At 43.5% G+C, this 17,939-nt stretch overlaps 1 protein-coding gene across 2 annotated transcripts; it reads right to left on the reverse strand.

Annotated features, from left to right (window-relative positions):
* Nucleotides 1–1,428: 1,428 nt before the first annotated feature.
* Nucleotides 1,429–17,020, reverse strand: GPHB5 (glycoprotein hormone subunit beta 5). Of its 2 annotated transcripts, XM_033952947.1 has the most exons (4): nucleotides 16,825–17,020; nucleotides 9,620–10,573; nucleotides 8,928–9,174; nucleotides 1,429–1,701 (listed from the first exon to the last, which is right to left on the reverse strand). In XM_033952947.1, the coding sequence occupies exons 3-4, from the start codon at nucleotides 9,129–9,131 to the stop codon at nucleotides 1,513–1,515; spliced, it is 393 nt and encodes a 130-aa protein (XP_033808838.1). In that variant the 5' UTR covers nucleotides 9,132–9,174; nucleotides 9,620–10,573; nucleotides 16,825–17,020; the 3' UTR covers nucleotides 1,429–1,512. The 2 variants fall into 2 exon arrangements, with proteins under 2 accessions (XP_033808838.1, XP_033808839.1); XM_033952948.1 differs by lacking the exon at nucleotides 16,825–17,020 and having other exon boundaries at nucleotides 8,928–9,736; nucleotides 10,409–10,469.
* Between the last annotated feature and the right edge of the window lie 919 nt (nucleotides 17,021–17,939).

Genomic DNA, 17,939 nt, shown 5'->3' on the forward strand with positions numbered 1-17,939 from the left:
ATACGAGGGTCATTTCATAAATAATGCACACTATTTTTTTAATTTACATGTTTTATTTTTTTTTTTCCAAGTATTTCTTTACAATCCTTCAATATAGTCTCCCTGCTTTGTAATGACCAAGTCCCAACGTCCAGGAAGCTTCATTATTCTATCCAAGATGCTGTTTTTGTTCAGTTGCCGAATGGCTCTGGTACTAGCGGAAAAAAGTTCTTCCAGAGATGCAAAAATAAGTCCACACATAGGTTGTTTCAACTTTGGAAAAGGTCGAAGTCTGGTGGACCCAGCCGTATTTGTGTAGTTTTTCAATGACGACATTCCCTATGTACAGGCGAGCGTTGTCATGAATAATGAGTGGCCCAGCCAAGAGCAACCGAGGTCGGGTTTTCTGCATTTTTTTGCAAAAAATCACAATAATACACTGCTGTGACACTTCTTCCACATGGAACTTTTTGTCATGATCTTAAGCAAAAATCATCATTTGTTTGACTTTTGATTGAGCTCGTTAAAATTTTTGGGGCTGTGGGAAACTGGAGTTCTCCACTCGTCTTTAAAAAATACACAGATATGGCTGAGAGGTGTTACCTCATGCTCTTTACAGTCCAGACAAGAGTCCACCAGACTTCAACCTTTTTCAAAAGTTGAAACAACCTATGCGTGGACATCATTTTGCATCTCTGGAAGAGCTTTTTTCCGCCGGTACCCGAGCACTCAACAAAAACATTGTCTTGGATGGAATAATGAAGCTTCCCGGACATTGAGACTTGGTAATTGCAAAGCAGGGAGACTATATTGAAGGATTGTAAAGAAATACTTGAAAAAAAAATTGTGTGCATTATTTATCAAATGACCCTCGTAGATGAGTGGTAATAATAGGTGACCTATAATTTAGGCCCAGTACCAAAGAGGTGGGTGTTAAGTGTTACTGCCTAAATGCCAGAGATATGATAAATTATAGTATTCTGTAAGTTATACATGTGTGAGTTTTGCTCACACTCCTCCTTTGTGTGTACACACTCATTTTCTCAGTGGTCAGTTACGGATGTGAAAACTGGACACTACAGAAACAAGACAGAAAGAAAATTGACTTATTTGAGCTTTGGTGCTGGAGAAGGATTTTAGGTGTGTCCGTGGACTGCCAGAAAAACTAACAAATTGATTCTGGAAGAGATCAAACCGGCTATGTCACTTGAAGCCCAAATGATGAAGTTCGACTGTTTTATTTTGGTCACCATCAGATCACTGGAGAAGGACACCATGTTTGGGAAGATTTATTTTTGCTAAGAGCACACACACATTTCTGCATCAGAGACTTTATGCATTTTAGTAAAAGGGACCTAAAGTAACCAGACACTATCACAATTTTCAAACATCACAAACATTTAGCATTCCAATCTTTATTTTTATAGTGATATATTTAATAATGTTCTTCTGACAGAGAGGCACTAGAAAAGTTCACTCATTCATGAAAATATTGTACAGTATGTTGAATACCAAACGGTTGAGACAAGGCCCTCAGAGTGTCTCACACTCAGTAGATGCCGTGGAACATACATCGCAATCACATCTGATGGCAACAGGATATGTGTAGAAGGGAGAAACATCTGGGCTACAATGTGGTAACTTCACGGTGACCAATTTTGTCTCATTGTACGTACAAACTCGATGATGTGCTTCGATATATGGAGGATCCAAGACTGGCTTCTGTTAAACAAAAAAATAATTGCCAATATTATAAACCATCAGTCTTTTAAAACACTGTTTAGATAAAATAAAACTGATACAAATCCAGTCATTCTGCCCTCGCCAATCACTGGTTTATTCCAATACTTATTTTTTCTGAAAAAGCACAAACAGCATACACTTCTCCCTCCGAATCCACGAGGGTTAGGGGCAGAGCCGGCCCGTAAATATGGAAAATCGCGGATAACTTTTAGGGCCGACTCTGACCCAGCCCCGCCTCCCCAGACCTTACCTGGTGGTCTACTGGTGATTCGGGGCAGGAGCAATCTTCCTACGCTCCTGCCCCATGCAGAGCCGTCATCAAAAATGGCTGCCGTGAGCTCCCATTGTAGTCTCATGAGACCACGGGAACTCATGGCAGCCATTTTTTATGACGGCTCTGCACGGGGCAGGAACGTAGGAAGAGCGCTCCTGCCCTGCGTCACCACTAGACCACCAGGTAAGGTCTGGGGAGGTCTGGGACGCAGTGATTCAGCCTTTAAAAACTAGGGGGAGGTCCGGGCAAAAAAAAAAAAAAAAAATCACGAATAACTGAATTCACAGGTACTAAACCCACGGATTCGGAGGGAGAAGTGTATATAGAAATTAGGGCTCAGGTATTCAACAGCACTTATCGAGGAAGGAGAAGCTCACTGAAGTCAGAGCCAATTTGTCAGAGGTATTATCTAGATCAGGGGTCTCCAAAGTCCCTCCTTGAGGGCCGAATCCAGTCAGGTTTTCGGGATTTCCCCAATGAATATGCATGAGATCTATGTGCATGTACTGCTTTCAATGCATATTCATTGGTGACACTGAGGTCTTTTCTCCACTGTGAATTGAGAAGTGCAAGAATATTCTCTTAGGAATAGTGTGTTCCTGAATACAGTGAGAAAATTAGCCAAACCATTTTTAAACCCTGCTAAGTTAACTGCTTTCACCACGTTCTCCGGCAACAAATTTCAGCATTTCATTACAAGTTGATTAAAGAAATATTTTCTCTGGTTTTACATCTACTACCTAGTAGCTTTGTCATTTGTTTGTTAGACCGTGCATTGCCTTGTCAGTTAAAGGCAGTATAGCAAATCAGGGTAAGTTAGGGTAACTCTCTGGGTAAATTAGGACAGCAAAACAACTGATATTCAGCCCCGTCCCTGGATAACTCTTCAGATAAGTTATGACAGCAAAATAGCTAACATTGAGCCCCAGCACATGGATAACTCTGTGGATAAGTTAGGACAGCAAAACAGTTGTCCTAAATTGTCTGAATGGCTAACTGGGCACCGGCACTAAAAATTAATGGTATGTGGATAACTTCTGGTGGCCACTTTACATCCCTATATTCAATGCTGGTCTCAGAGAACAGACCAGTGTTGAGCGTCCAGGTATAGCGTTAAACACCATGGTCAACATTTTAAAGCAATACTGCCTGCAGAGTTAAAAATCAAAAGTGGGTTTTTTTTCACTTTTTTCAGCAACAGTGAGCCTAATGACTGCACTTATATTCCATTAGATTGATCTCCAGCACATATAATCTTATAAGTGTGGCTTAACTGTTAAGTTTCCTGCCAGCATAGAAAATAGCATATTCAGGAACTGTAGAACACACAGACTATCAGTAAATACAAAATCCATTACATTTTAATAAGCTATAGAGGTGACTTACAGTGTCACAGTTTCAGTGGGAGAAATCCTGCAGGGAAAACTTGCTAGCTTAAAAGACATTGACAGCTCTGCAACAAGTGTGTTAAGGCTCGCTCTCTCTGTATATATATATATTTGTATATATGCGTGCGTGTCTATTGCTCACATACCCCATAATGAGCAATCACTTTTAAGGCAATTACTCCTCTATGCAACTGACTCTGCTCTATCAATTAAACAAGGTGGACATTTCATACTGTACGCAACTTGAGCACTTCTAGTCAAATACAGATAAGGACAAATGCTTGAGTATCTGAATGTAAACAGCTTAGAAACTTTGACAGACGGCATCTATAATAATAAAACGCTAAGCGCGCATGCGCACTCGCACCATGTGTTCCCTGAGATCTAATCTGTCGGGATGTGGCCGGCGAGATTGTGCATGCGCGCTTACTTCGTAGGACTCCAGGACGCGCGGAGTGGTGGCTGCCCGGAGGAGGGCAGACGCCGGTGAAAAGGGCTAAGAAGCCAGTGGGAGCGCAGAAAGCGCGCAAGGCATCGGGCCCCCCTACTCTCCACCTCGCGCCGCTCTCCCTCAGCCTCGATAACGGACAAAGTTTATTTGTTAGTTCAAAGCCGCCACCGCGGCTTCTCTCTCGATCCCCACCTGCATCGGAAGCCTTCTCCGACGCAGTTGCGGCTTGAGAGAGGAGCCGCACCGGCGGCTTTGAAATAAAAAAAATTAACTTTGTCCTTCAGCAAAAAACTTCTGTTGAGAGGTGCAAGCACAGAGCGCGCTTCACCCCAACATACGACCTCGCCAGCTGTGGACTGTGCCTTTGCTGCTGCGCTTTTCCATACGCCTCCAAGCCGTGGTTCCTCCCCCCTGTCCCCACCCCTCTCCTTCATGGCTGCGGAAGAGAATGGAGTGTGAGGCTTGATGGAAGAGTTTGGGTCTGGGTTGCAGGATGGTAAAGCTGCAGAGCTGGAAACAGGTACACATGTATGCGTTTCTTCCCTCTCCTGGCCAAGACCCTGTAGATTAATGGCGGGCCTGATTATAGGGGGATAGGGATGGACAGGGGAAGAGGTGCTGATGGACTGGGGGGGGCAGAAAAAGGAAGGGAGGCATACTGCTGGACAGGGGGAGCAAGGATGGACACGGGAAGAGGCACTGATGGACAGGGGGAGGCAGAAAAAAGAAGGGAGGCTTACTGCTGGATAGGGGGAGCAGGGATGGGCAGGGGAAGAGGTGCTAATGGACGGGGGGGGGGGCAGAAAAAGGAAGGGAGGCATACTGCTGGACAGGGGGGAACAGGGATGGACATGGGAAGAGGTGCTGATGGACAGGGGGGGCAGAAAAAGGAAGGGAGGCCTACTGCTGGACAGGGGGAGCAGGAAAGAGGTGATCATGGATAGGGGGAGGTAAAACAAAGGGAGAAGGGCTGCTGCTGGATAAGGGGAGCAATGAAGGTGTGATGGTGGACACAGGGGAGGTAAAAGGAAGGGAGAATGGACAGGGGGAGCAGGAAAGGGGGGGGAGTGGACAGCCAAGGAAAAAAAACCCCAGAAAAAAAGAAACACAGAAATACAGAAAGCGGCTAAGGAGAGAGAGAGAGAAAAAAAAAAAAGAAATATAGACAGACACACACACATATATTCTAGCACCCGTTAATGTAAAGGGCTAAAAGACTAGTATAAGACTAGTATAAAATAAAAAAAATAAATATAAAGCAGATAAATACTAAGCTGGCCTATCCAGTGTCCAGTATAGACACAGCCTATTGGTAGATGTATATAAATAATTTCTAATGGCAATTCAACACCAGTTCTCCTCTTGCCCATGTTTCCCATCTGACCTTAGTTTATTGCTAGACTTTTGGGCACTTAAAGTTCCAGGAATTTGGCAGACCTGCACGCTCCTGATGAGGGTATTTCATAAGTGTGGTGTTATAGGGACAGGATTAGGGACAAATTATGAAATTAGTCAGAGACCACTGTTCAGGCAGTAGGCCTGATGGGCCGCCGCGGGAGCAGACCGCTGGGCAAGATAGACCTCTGGTCTGCCTCAGCGGAAGCAACTTCTTATGTTCTTGTGTAAATAGTGACTGAAACACACTTTTATTTAACCATTTGATATATACGAGTCTTTATTCCTTTGGTTTGGATGAAAGACTGAGGGATTTTTTTGTATATCATGGAGGAGATATGGCAACATAATTAACCCTCTCCCCCCCACCTTTTACGAAGCCTTGTTAGGCTTTTTTTTTTTTTATCACCGGCTGCAGTGGTATTTAATGCTCCTAGGAAATCTATGAGCGTTGAAGCTATTATTGCCACAGCCGGCGATAAAAAAAAGCCTAAAACTGCTTCGTAAAAGGGGGTGATAAGTTTTTCTTTTAATGGCAATTCATTTTTTAAATTCTGATTAATAATTGATATATAAATCAGTGTTAAATGCAAAAGGGCCCAATATTCAGAAAGTCGTGAGTTCCTAAATCTGTGTATAACTTTTCTTCATTTAGGGCTCCTTTTACTAAAAGACAATAGAGGTTTCTACCATGGGCCAGTGAGGTAAATGCTCCAATGCTCATAGGAATTCCGAGTGTCAGAGCATTTACCTTGCCGGCTTGTGCTAAAAACCTCTACCCGCCATTTAGTAAAACCCAGCATTAGGAGCTTAAAGTTATGCAAAAAACACCCACCAAACAACTTATGTGAGGCATAAAGTGAGTGCTTAGAACCTTTACGGTAAGAGACCACAATTGGGAGACTCCATAAATTTAGGCCTTTAATTCATTTGTCTAGATTTACGAGCCTAATGCTGAAAATCATTACTATGCTTCTAACTTCCTTTCCATGCCCTAAATTTGCCCGTTGCCATCTACTTTCTTTGCTCCTAAATGTAAGACACTAGTGAAATTCTGAGTAAAAAAATTTGCACTCAGCTCTAAAAGATTTTCAAAGAAGCCTATTTATGAGCAGAACTCTCAAAAGTTAGGAGCTTAAATCCTTTAACTATCAGGCCCTTAATGTTTAAATGTATGATGTCCCAACTCTGCATTTTTACAGGATTGTTCTGGGAAGGGTACTGTTGGCGCAACATAACAAAGGGTTATATAGGGACATTGAAGTTACAGTATATGAGGGAGATACAAGGCTCTGGATTCACCTAGGATTTTAACACTCTGGCATTTGCCTTGCTATTGCTATACTCCTCGTTATAAATGGAAACCGCTTTGAGGTGTACCTCAAAAAGTCAATATTTCAAATTATAAAACTAATATCTAAGCCAAGTATGACCAAATCCCATCATAAAAAGTCCAGTAACAACTATCAACCCATGAAGTATATGCCTCACACCAATCTTGTATATATCATATGTAATGAACTAAACACAATTCCTTGGGATATTGCCAGGTACTTGTGACCTGGGTTGGCCACTCTTAGAAACAGGACACTGGGCTTGATAGACCTTTGGTTTATCCCAGTATGGCAATGCTTAGAGTACTTTCCACTAAATCATACAGAAAACCCCACTGGTATTAAAGTAATTCTGTGATCCAAGACGCTTACATTTTGTACAATAAGAGTGAAAGTGAGTTACACCATTGTTCAAAGTCTACCACACTCCTTACACTTGCTTGCTGTTCTATTAGGAATGGCCATACTATCTGAAGCTGTCATAGAGCCTGGCATCCCCTGTCACTTTCACTTCTTTTTTTGGGGGGGGGAAGGGTCAATAACCACTGGGAGATTAAAGTCATGCTTTTTGTGGTCAGCTGTTTAATCAGGACACCTTTTTGTAACCTGGACATGATTGAAACAGGTCTAGATAAAAATGCCTTTTTTGTCTTGGATGTTATCTTTCCATTCCATTACCACTGAAAGATGTCCTAAGTTTGGGCCCACTCTAGTCCCACTGAAAATACATCCCTTTGCTTATTAGGATGAACTTACAGTGTAAAACATCCAAATTTTGCCTTTCAAAAATCACAATATGGATGTTTTTAGCAGATGGACATTCTGAAACATCCATCTGCTTTGAAAATGAGCATCATTATCCCCTCCCCCTTTTACTAAGCCGCGAAAAGAGGTTTCTACCACGGTCCAGGGCGTTAAATGCTTTAATGCTGCTCTGAAATAGAGAGTTGCGCGGGGACAGAAATCCCACCCATCCCCGCCAGGATCCTCTCTGTCCCCACCCAACCCCACCAGGATCCTCTCCGTCCCCACCCATCCCCGCAAGGAATTACCTCCATCCCCGCCCGTCCCCATAAAAAGCAGCAATTACTTCTGATAGGATCATCAATTCCACAGTTTCTTTTGTGTTTGCGCTGCTGTTTTCCTTGTGGAATCTCTTTGGTGGAACCCTTTTTTTGTTTTCTGTTCAAGTAATTAACTTATAAACCCCCTCTTTTACTAAGGCTGACGTGTCCATTATATTATATGGACGAACCCTGCTTCCAAAGCCTTCCATCCCCGTGGGAGTCCCGTGGGCCAGAGGGGGGTCCCCGTGGGATTCCCGCGATCCCCGTTTCTGTGCAGACCTCTTCTCTGAAACTCATAGGAATTCAATGAGCTTTGGAGCATTTAGTGCTCCAGATCGTGGTAGAAACCTCTATCGCGACTTAGGTCAACGGTATAGAAATTCTTAAAATAAAAAAAAATTAATAAATCCTTTTTTAAAAAACCCCAACCCAAAACCCAAATATCATATTCTTTTAAATAAATTGCATATCATACATATATACATAATGAACATTTTCCAAAGCCCTTTTCCTGTGCATGACTATTTACATTGAAACACCAAACTGAGTGTGCAGCAGCGGCTAAAAAACAAAGAATGTTAGGAATCATCATGAAAGGAATGGAAAAACATGAGTGTCATGATGCCTTTGTATTGCTCCGTCTCAAAAAAGATTTTGCAGAATTAGAAAGGTACAAAGAGCAACAAAAAAGATAAAGGAGATAGTATGACTACCCTATTAAAGCATCTAGGGCTCTTTAGCTTGCAGAAGAGATGGCTCACAGGAGATATCATAGAGGCTATAAAATAATGAGTGCAATGGAATGGGTAGATGTGAATCAATATTTTACTCTTTCCAAAAATACTAGGACTAGCGGCATACAATAAAGTTACTAAATAGTAGATTTAAACTGGAGAAAAGTCCATAAGCCATTATTAAGAAACATAAAATTTGACTTACTCTTATGGGATCTTGCCTGGTACTTGTGACCTGGATTGGCAACTCTTGGAAAGAGGATACTGGGCTTGATGGACCTTCAGTCTGTCCCAGTAGACAACTCTTATGTTGTAACATGGGCTACTTGAAAATTGCCTGCTTTCCCTAAGGGTTAAAGTACTCACTGATGGCTCTGAGTTTGTATGGCTGTCAGAAAGTACTGCTTTGACTGAAACTGCTCTTTAGCATCCCCCCTCCCCCAACAAAAACTGCCACCCTAGAAGTCTGCCTAGTGTGCCTAAAGGTTAAGCTGGTCCTGAGTGTAAACAATATCGATATTGATTTTTCCTTGTGTCATATGGCAAGGAGCAAAGTACTCACCTCCCAGGTCTCACAGCGTCCCCAACAAGCATCTGTGGTGATGCGTAGACCTCTACAACCAGGCCTTTTGGCTATAAATGTGAACTCCCGCACAGCGCAACCAATGAATGTATGTAGGTTAACATTAGAGGTCTTGAGTAAATGAATACAAGCAGTCAGGATGAGAAGCTGCAAGGAGCCCTGTATCACATGACACAGCCTCATCCTCCCAGTGATGTATCTCAGAGACAAAGCACAACTCCGTCACCTGCCCGGACCCAAAAACCAAGAATTAGTACTTCATTTTGATGATCTACTTTTAAGCTTTATATTGAAGCCCCAAATCAAAGGAGAACATGTGAAAAATTCAGATTACATACATTTTGCAAACTAATGCATAATGCAAGTTTAAAATAAAATTCTAGCTGAGTTTACAAAGAGAAACAAAAGGTAAAGTTAAAATGTTAAATAATAGTTTGACTTTCAATGTACAACAGAAATTCTAGCTTCAGAAAATAAGCCCAAGAAAGTAGCACATGTGTTTTCATTTTGCAGCAAGGGGCATCTAAAAATAATAAGACAACTATTCATCATTTCTCAGTCTAGGTTTGACGAAACAGTGACAAAAATGTGTGTGTCTCAAGCAGAAACATTAAGCTGAGTACCAAATCCTCTTGACACATGCAATACTCCATGTAGGGAAGAGCACTTACCTAAGTCTGCAGAATGCAAATTGAGCTGGATAGTTCCTGAAGAGCTACCGTTAATGCTTCCTGAGCTCGCGTATGGGACCCGATAGGAAAAGTAGCTGCCTCACAGCTCTTTAATTGCTCAAATATAAAGGAAAGGTCCTATCAATCAAAGTAAACCAGAGGCAAATCCTTACATGAACTACTGAAGACATTAAATCTATGAAAGGGCATTGTTCCAGAACATCACCTTCCCTCATAAAACAAAAGTTAAGTGCTTACATGATTTTCTGGGTGACCTAATTGGAAGGAAAGAGTGATGATATCCCCAGATGGGATATAACACTGCTCCCTCTGAGTAATCGTCAACCATCACCCTTGGTGTTCATTCACTTGCAGCTTTTCCAAAACCACACATTTAAAGGAAGAAAAAGCATGACCTGTTTCTCTACAATGTTCCACTGATGGTTTCATAAACACAATATCTACGTTCAGTCAAGCTGATCATCACTTGGAGAATGTGTGGGCTGATATGCAAATCAGTGTCATCGTTGTGAGACACTAATTTTGAGTGTGAAGCAGTTTGTGTATGTATATTGCCTTGGGGCCGACGTATGATTGTTTCCTGCTGTTGGAGAGGAACTATTCATGAACTGGTATTAAATTACTTTCATAAAAATAGTAGAAGAGTTGGGGGTTTTTTATGAACGAGGATTGAAGTGAGCCTGCTAATAATGGAGCGTGAGCTTTGAGTAGCAAAACTTTTTGTGCTACTTAGGCCCGGATTCTGTAATGAAAGATTAGGTTTCTTACCTCTGCTAATCTTCCTTCTTGTAAATCTTCTCTGGATGCTGAACAGATGGGATCTTGTATCTTTATTAGCTTCAACTGCAGGTAACTAAAAGATGATCTCTCCCCTTTGGGCTACCTGCCTGAGAGCTTCCTGTCTTGCCCAGTTAGTAGAAAAGCCATGTAGACCTATGACAACAGGAAACAGAAGAAAAGAAAGTGAGGGCGCAGGAACTCCCGCTATCAGTCAATTCTACTCAACATCGTATTCTACTAAAAACTACAGCCAAAAGTGGCCAACTGGAAACAAACTACAAAACCCAGGAAAAATCCTGGAACATGGACACAGCCTGAAGATCAGAAGGGGTACCTCCCCCCGGAAACCCCCCCAACCCTTACACCCAACAAGGGGGAATACGCATGAAATTCTTAGTGAGACTGGTCAAAGACAAAAATCCAGCTTACCAGTTACTGAAGAGGTGACCTGCGAATTGGACAAAAAAACCCAGATGGGCGGGCGTTCAGCATCCAGAGAAGATTTACAAGAAGGAAGATTAGCAGAGGTATGAAACCTAATCTTTTATTCTTGTAAAATCTCTCTGGATGCTGAAGGGATGGGATGTGTCAAAGGCGTCCTAAAACTTGCAAGAACAGAAGCGCCAAAGGCCGTATCACCCTTAGCTACCACATCAAGCCTGTAAAACCTGGAAAAGGTGTGAAGGGAAGCCCACTTGGCCACCCGACAAATCTCTGCAGGCAAGACTGCATGAGATTCCGCCCACGAGGAAGCCATTCTCTGGTAGAGTGAGCCTTTACCCCAAGGGGAGGCTTCTTCCCTGCCGCCACTTAAGCTGCGGAAATAGCCGCTCGTATCCAACGCAAAATAGTAGTCTTGGAAGCAGGCCGACCCTGACATTCAGGACTCGCCAGGACAAACAAATAGTCCGACAGACGAAAGTCAATAGTGGCCTCCAGGTATCTCAAGAGAAGACATTGGACATCCAGAGACTGCAGAACACGGTCCTGAGACTTGGAACCCGAAGGAACAAAGGCTGGCAGCTGAACTTCCTGGTTGATGTGGAAAGAAGAAACCACTTTCAGAAGAAATGAAGGCACAGTCCTCAAAATCACCGCCGACTCCATAATACTGAGAAAAGGATCTCTGCATGATAAAGCCTAAAGCTCAGATACTCTCCGTGCAGAAGTGATTGCCACCAGGAAGACTGTCTTAATGGTAAGATCTTTCAGAGAGATTGCATCCAGGGGTTCATAGGGCAGACGAGTCAAGGAGCGCAGGACCAAATTCAGGCTCCACGATGGACAAGGCAGTCGCAAGGGAGGCCTCAGCTTCCCAGCCCCCCACAAGAACCGGACAACATCCAGGTGAGAAGCCAGAGAACCCCTGAACGAAGAGGGACCCAAACAGGAGAGTCCTGCAATCTGGACACGCAGAGACTGCCAGACCTTTCCTGAGGCCATTCTGCAGGAAGTCCAGAACTTGAGCCACCGACGGGACCAAAGGGTCCACCTGGAGCCCCGCACACCAAGCCTGAAAACACCTCCAGGCTTTCGCGTAGGCCGAGACTGTCGATTTCCGCTTGCTCTGCAGGAGCGTGGCGATAACCGCAGAGGCCGCCCGCTCAAGTGCCAGGCCGTAAGACCAAAGCGGTCCAGATCTTGAAGAGCAAACGAACTCTGCGTGAGTAACCGCCGATGGCAAGGAAGACGCAGACCACTCCTGGAGCTCAATCTCACAAGGTCTGCGTACCAAAGATGTCTGCGCCAGTCTGGAGCCACAAGGATCACCGGACCCAGGTGCGAGGCCACCCGGCGCAAAACACGCCCTATCATGGGCTACGGAGGAAAGATGTACAGAAGTTCCCCTGTGGGCCAAGGTTGAACTAGAGCGTCGAGTCCAATGCTGTCAACCTCTCGTCGGCAGGCTGAAGAATCTGCCCACCTTCCTGTTCACTAAGGACACCATCAGATCGAAGGTGGGATGCCTCCAGCGGCGCACTATGGCCCTGAAAGCCAACTCAGACAGGGACTATTCTCCCTGGTCCAGAGCCTGATGACTGAGGAAGTCTGCCTGAACGTTGTTGACGCCGGCCACATGAGCCGCAGATAAGGCCAAGAGATGATGCTCCGCCCATGCAAAGAGCATCCGAGCCTTTAATCCCAGCTGGGGACTCCTCATGCCCCCTTGATGGTTGACATAGGCAACAGCCGTCGCATTGTCCGAGAACACACAGACAGCTTTCCTGTGGAGATTCACTTGGAATCGTAGCAGAGCTAACCAAATCGCTCGTAGCTCCAGCCAATTGATCGACCATCGGCTCTCTCTCGGTGTCCAGCAGCCCTGGATTGGGAGGGACATGCAAACTGCTCCCCAACCGGAGAGACTCGCGTCCATAGTCAGGGTCACCCAATCCAAGACCCGCAGAGGAAGCATAAGATCTGTTTTACTACTTGGGATCTAACTAGGGACCTGGGTTGGCCACTGTTAGAAATAGGATGCTAGGCTTGATGGACCTTTGGTTTGTCCCAGTATGACAATTCTTATGTTCCCTTTGGCAACCATCTAAAGCAAGGCAATGATTCCCAAATTTGTTCTGTGGAAACTCCAGCCAATTAGGTTGTCTGGATGCCCATTGGAAACTGTAAACATTACATCATCATTGTACTGGAAAAGCAGTGGAATCATCCTCATTCCATTCGATAAAAAACTGCGTGCCAGGAAACTGGATATAATGGTGAAAAATACAAGAATGACCTTGATTATAGAAGTATCAGTCCCAAGAAATTACTCTGAATTGCATAGAGAAATAAAAGATCTTTAAATATCAAGAAATGCAGGCTGAAACCAATAAAATGTGGCAGGAACAGAAATATTTCCCATTGTTTTGGTTGCCACAGGCCTCAGTAAAAAGAATTTACTAAACCTTACAATCACTTTATATACTGCTACAACCTCACAGCTCTGAGCAATTAAATTAAACATCGAATATAATTCCAGGAATACATAATACTATCAATTAGGAAAAGTTCTAGAACAATAAATTGGCTACAACATATTTCTTGAAAGAGCAGTTTTCAACATTTTTCCAAAATCATAATTAGGGAATTGCCACAGAAAGTTGGAAATCTCCTTCTCAATCTTAGCTGCTTGAAAAGCCAATATTATTTCACCTATTTGCAGTCTTTTGGCACCCTTCAAAGATGGAAAAACAAAAAAATTATTGGTGCACCTTCTCCTTGGCTTAGATTAATCAACAAAAAACAAAGTGTTCTTATGTATGCAATGGTAACTCACCATACAAAGCAATAGGTTGTGACTATAAAGGTAACTTTCACTCAGATGAAGTGGAAGGTTCTTAAACAGGGATTGGGATCATAAGCTGAAGTGTATATTTCACAACAGAGATGTAGAGGACCTGAAGCCTAAGTGGAGGGAATTCCACAGGGATGCTAAGCAGAAAGTAGATGGCAGCTCCCAACCTGGCTAAGAAACACTGAGTGCTGTTGAACAGCAGGTACTCCAGACCTTAGGTGAAGAGAGAGTGCTTGTAACTTTGAGCTGTGTGTGAGCTGTGCACACACACAGACAGATCTCTGTCCTCCAACTCCTGTTCATCACCGATGTTGTAGCAGCTGCCAATGAGTCATGCAAATGTTGCATGGTCTTCATATCTTGGTTATTGTGTGGAAGTGGGTTATGTTGTGGGGTTCCTGTGTCATTTAATCTGGACATGAGCCAATACCACCAAAACATTTTACTCTCAGTGACTAACTCCTGTGTGAAACCTTTCCCTCCTCTTGGTAGGGGCTGGAGTACTGGAATGTCCTACATCTTCCTGTTGACCACCATCCCATGGTTATTAGAAACATGACGCCAGATAAAGGCCAAATGGCCCATCCAGTCTGCCCAGCCACAGTAACCATTATCTCTTTCTCTCTCTGAGAGATCCCACGTGCCTATCCCAGGTCCTCTTGAATTCAGACAGTCTCTGTTTCCACCACCTCTTCCAGAAGATTGCTCCACGCATCTACCATCCTTTCTGTAAAAAAGTATTTCCTCAGATTACTCCAGAGCCTATCACCTCTCAACTTCATCCTATGCCCTCTCATTGCAGAGTTTCCTTTCAAATGAAAGAGACTCGACTCATGCACATTTACATTACGTAGGTATTTAAACTCATTGGGTTGCCGTCCATACATTGTTGATAAGTTGAGGCTTTTTCTCCACCTATTATAAATGTACTTTCATGGGGTATCTCCACCACTAGGCTAATAACAATTTTTTGCTGATTGCATTAAACGTCTCTATCATATCTCCCCTCTCTCGCCTTTCCTCCAATGTAAACAGATTGAGATCTTCAAGTCTGTCCCCATATGCCTTATCACGAAGACCACATACCATTTTAGTAGTCTTCCTCTTGATCCTTTTTATATCTTTTTGAAGGTGCGGACTCCAGAATTGTACACAGTATTCTAAATGAAGTCTCACCAGAGTCTTATACAGAGGCATCAATACTTCCTTTTTCCTACTGGAAATATCTCTCCCTATGCAACCTAGCATCCTTCTACCTTTTGCCGTCACCTTTTCAACCTGTTTGGCCACCTTAAGATCATCACATACAATCACACCCAAGTCCCGCTCTTCTGTCATGCATACAAGTTCATCACCCCCTAAACTGTACCGTTCCCTCTGGTTTTTGCAGCCCAAATGCATGACCTTGAATTTCTTAGCATTAAATTTTAGCTGCCAAATTTCAGACCATTCTTCAAGCTTTGCCAGGTCTTTCTTCATGTTATTCACCCCATCTGGCATGTTTACTCTATTGCAGATTTTGGTATCATCCGCAAAGAGGCAAATCTTACCCGACAACTCTTCAGCAATATCATTATAAAAATGTTAAAAAGAACAGGCCCAAGAACAGATCCTTGAGGCACACCATTGGTAACATCCCTTTCCTCAGAGTGATCTCCATTGATCACTACCCTCTGTTGCCTTCCACTCAACCAGTTCCTGATCCAGCCCGTCACTTTGGGACCCATCCCAAGGGCACTCAGTTTATTTGACATTTCAGTGAACACTGACAAAGGTTTTGCTAAAATCTAAATACACCACATCTAGCGCAAATCCTCTATCCAATTTTCTGATCACCAAGTCATGCTGCTGTAAGGCCAAGCCTACCATACTCTGTGCCAGCATATATCAGGGAGATCAAGGGGAGGTTTTTCCTCAGTTAAGGATGTTGATCTGCATGGCTTTCAGATATACAGTTTGTGTCTCAGCAGGTCTCCAAAGGTGCACATTGGGACCATAAGTTGTTATTCCACACCCCAAAAAATATGACCCTTATAGAATTTTTTTCCTCCTCTTACATATAGCAAAGGGCTAAAACAGATCCCAAGCATGGAGAAAGCTCACAGCCAGTTGTGGCCACTCAGTAACTATCCCAGGGCAACAAAGATTTGCAGGTCAGTGGGGCAAAGATGATGGTCAGCCAGAAGGAAAGAAAAACAGAGACCAATGAGTTACCTGTGATAAGAAGCAATAATTATGGAAACATAGAATTACCAATTTCCTCACCCTTCATGAAGATAGTAGTACGGCCCAACAGTACCCATTTAGATGGTCATGAACTGGTGACTTGTGCATGTGATCTTCTGGGCTCACAATAGGGACAGAATGGTATGAGGGAGAATGATGTTGAGGAAGAGTGGGAGGGGTGCTTGTGGGAGTAGAAGGGGAGGAACTGTTATACCGGCATGGTAATATGTGGCATGCATGGGTGGTGGTAAGGGTACTTACTGATGGGATGTGGAATGGGAACTGTTCGGGTGATATGGGTGACATATATGGCAAATACCTTCACAGATGTGGGCAGTGTATGTGTTCATTCCTTGCTGCAATGTCCTGTAATCGTGGTTGTGCATGCTCTGGTGCTAGAGGTGAAACTACTGGGGAAAAAAAACTACACAAAAATGACAACTGGCATATATATCCTTAAAATTTATCACCGCTACTTTATCTTCCATGAATTTTTGCAGTGAATACATGGAAAAGAATTTCCATTTTACTCTAGCATGGAAAGTTTTGGCAAGGCTATCTAAAAAGCTAAGCAAATTATACCTGACTGATGAGAAACAGTTGGAGAAGAATTAGTTCCATCCTTTTCTCTCATAGTCTTTTCAAAGGGTTATGCTTTTATGACAGTATGAAGGACAGCAGAAGAGCCTCAATAATCCCTCCCTCAAGGCATAAAAGTTGCTGATGGAACTTCACAATCAAATTGCAGCAGTTAAAGAATGAAATAAATCTTTGATTTGTACCATTGTTCACTTTTCATCCTTTAAAAGCTTACAGCTTATAGTCTTTAAAATGAAAAATCATTATATTATTTTAAAAAAACCAAGTAATATACTATACATACGTTAACAGCCCCTTTTATCAAGCTGAGCTAGAGGCTTTTAGCATGGGCCGGCCATAAAATTCCTATGAGTAGCGATGGCCATAAAATTCCTATGAGTGTCGGAGCACACAGTGATGCTTGAAGACTTGTGTAGTCACTCCATGTCATTGCAGATAAGTGCTTTTAGCATTATTGTAGTCTAAAACAGTGTTCTTCAATCTTTTGACACCTATGGACCGGCAGAAATAAAAGAATTATTTTGTGGACCGGCAGTTGAAGAACACTGAGCTAAGTTGTGGGCCAGACCCCGCTCATCTCAACCCAATCTCCACATGTCCAAAACACAGCAATCCGCCTACTACACAACCTCAACTATCATGATACCATCTCCCCAACCTTCCTCGCAGAACACTGGCTGCCAATCAACAAACGCTGCGCATTCAAGGCCCTAGTAATAGCACATAAAAGAATCTACACCACCACTCCAGCCTACATAGGATCCAAGCTTACCCTGTACACCCCCACCCACCTCCTTTGCTCTGAAACGGAGAAACGCCTGTGCATCCTCCCAGGAAGGTCTCTCCTGTCAGAAACTGCCCACAAATGCTCTTACAGCCACTTCATCCCTCAACTCTGGAACAAGCTCCCCCCCACAAATCAGATTACAGAACTCATTGATGACCTTCCGGAAAGCGGTGAAGACCCTCCTCTTCAACTAAAACGCTGCTATATAGTCATTGTACTATCCTAATGTATAATCACTGTGCTGTCCTAAAGTTGCTGTATAGTCATTTGACTGTCCAAATGTATTCCACTGTGAATGTTGGCTTGTAACCCGTTCTGAGCTACTGGGAGGACGGGATAGAAATCGAATTAAATAAATACCTTTTTGAATCCCTGGTGGTCCGGCAGTGCAGGAATGAATTTTCCACGCTCCTGCCCTGCGCCCCTCCTTGAATGGCCGCCTTGAGTTCTTGTGGCCCAGCGGTGTACCAGACATGAGCGACCTTTCTTCACTCCTGCCCGGCACTGAGCCACTCGCTGAATGGCTGCCACAAGTCCTCACAAGTCTCCCAAAAACTTGGAAAAGCCATTCAGCAAGCTGCTCACTCCCAGGCAGGAGCGAGGAAAGGTTG

This window comes from Geotrypetes seraphini, chromosome 7, assembly GCF_902459505.1.
Source record: "Geotrypetes seraphini chromosome 7, aGeoSer1.1, whole genome shotgun sequence".
NCBI classification, from domain to species: domain Eukaryota; kingdom Metazoa; phylum Chordata; class Amphibia; order Gymnophiona; family Dermophiidae; genus Geotrypetes; species Geotrypetes seraphini.

Excerpts from the sequence above, each read along its gene's own strand:
- GPHB5 (XM_033952947.1), bottom strand. The coding sequence starts at position 9,131 with ATGAGGCTGTGTCATGTGATACAGGGCTCCTTGCAGCTTCTCATCCTG. Across the intron at positions 1,702-8,927 it reads GACGCTGTGAGACCTGGGAG|AAGCCAGTCTTGGATCCTCC; the intron begins GTGAGTACTTTG and ends TTTGTTTAACAG.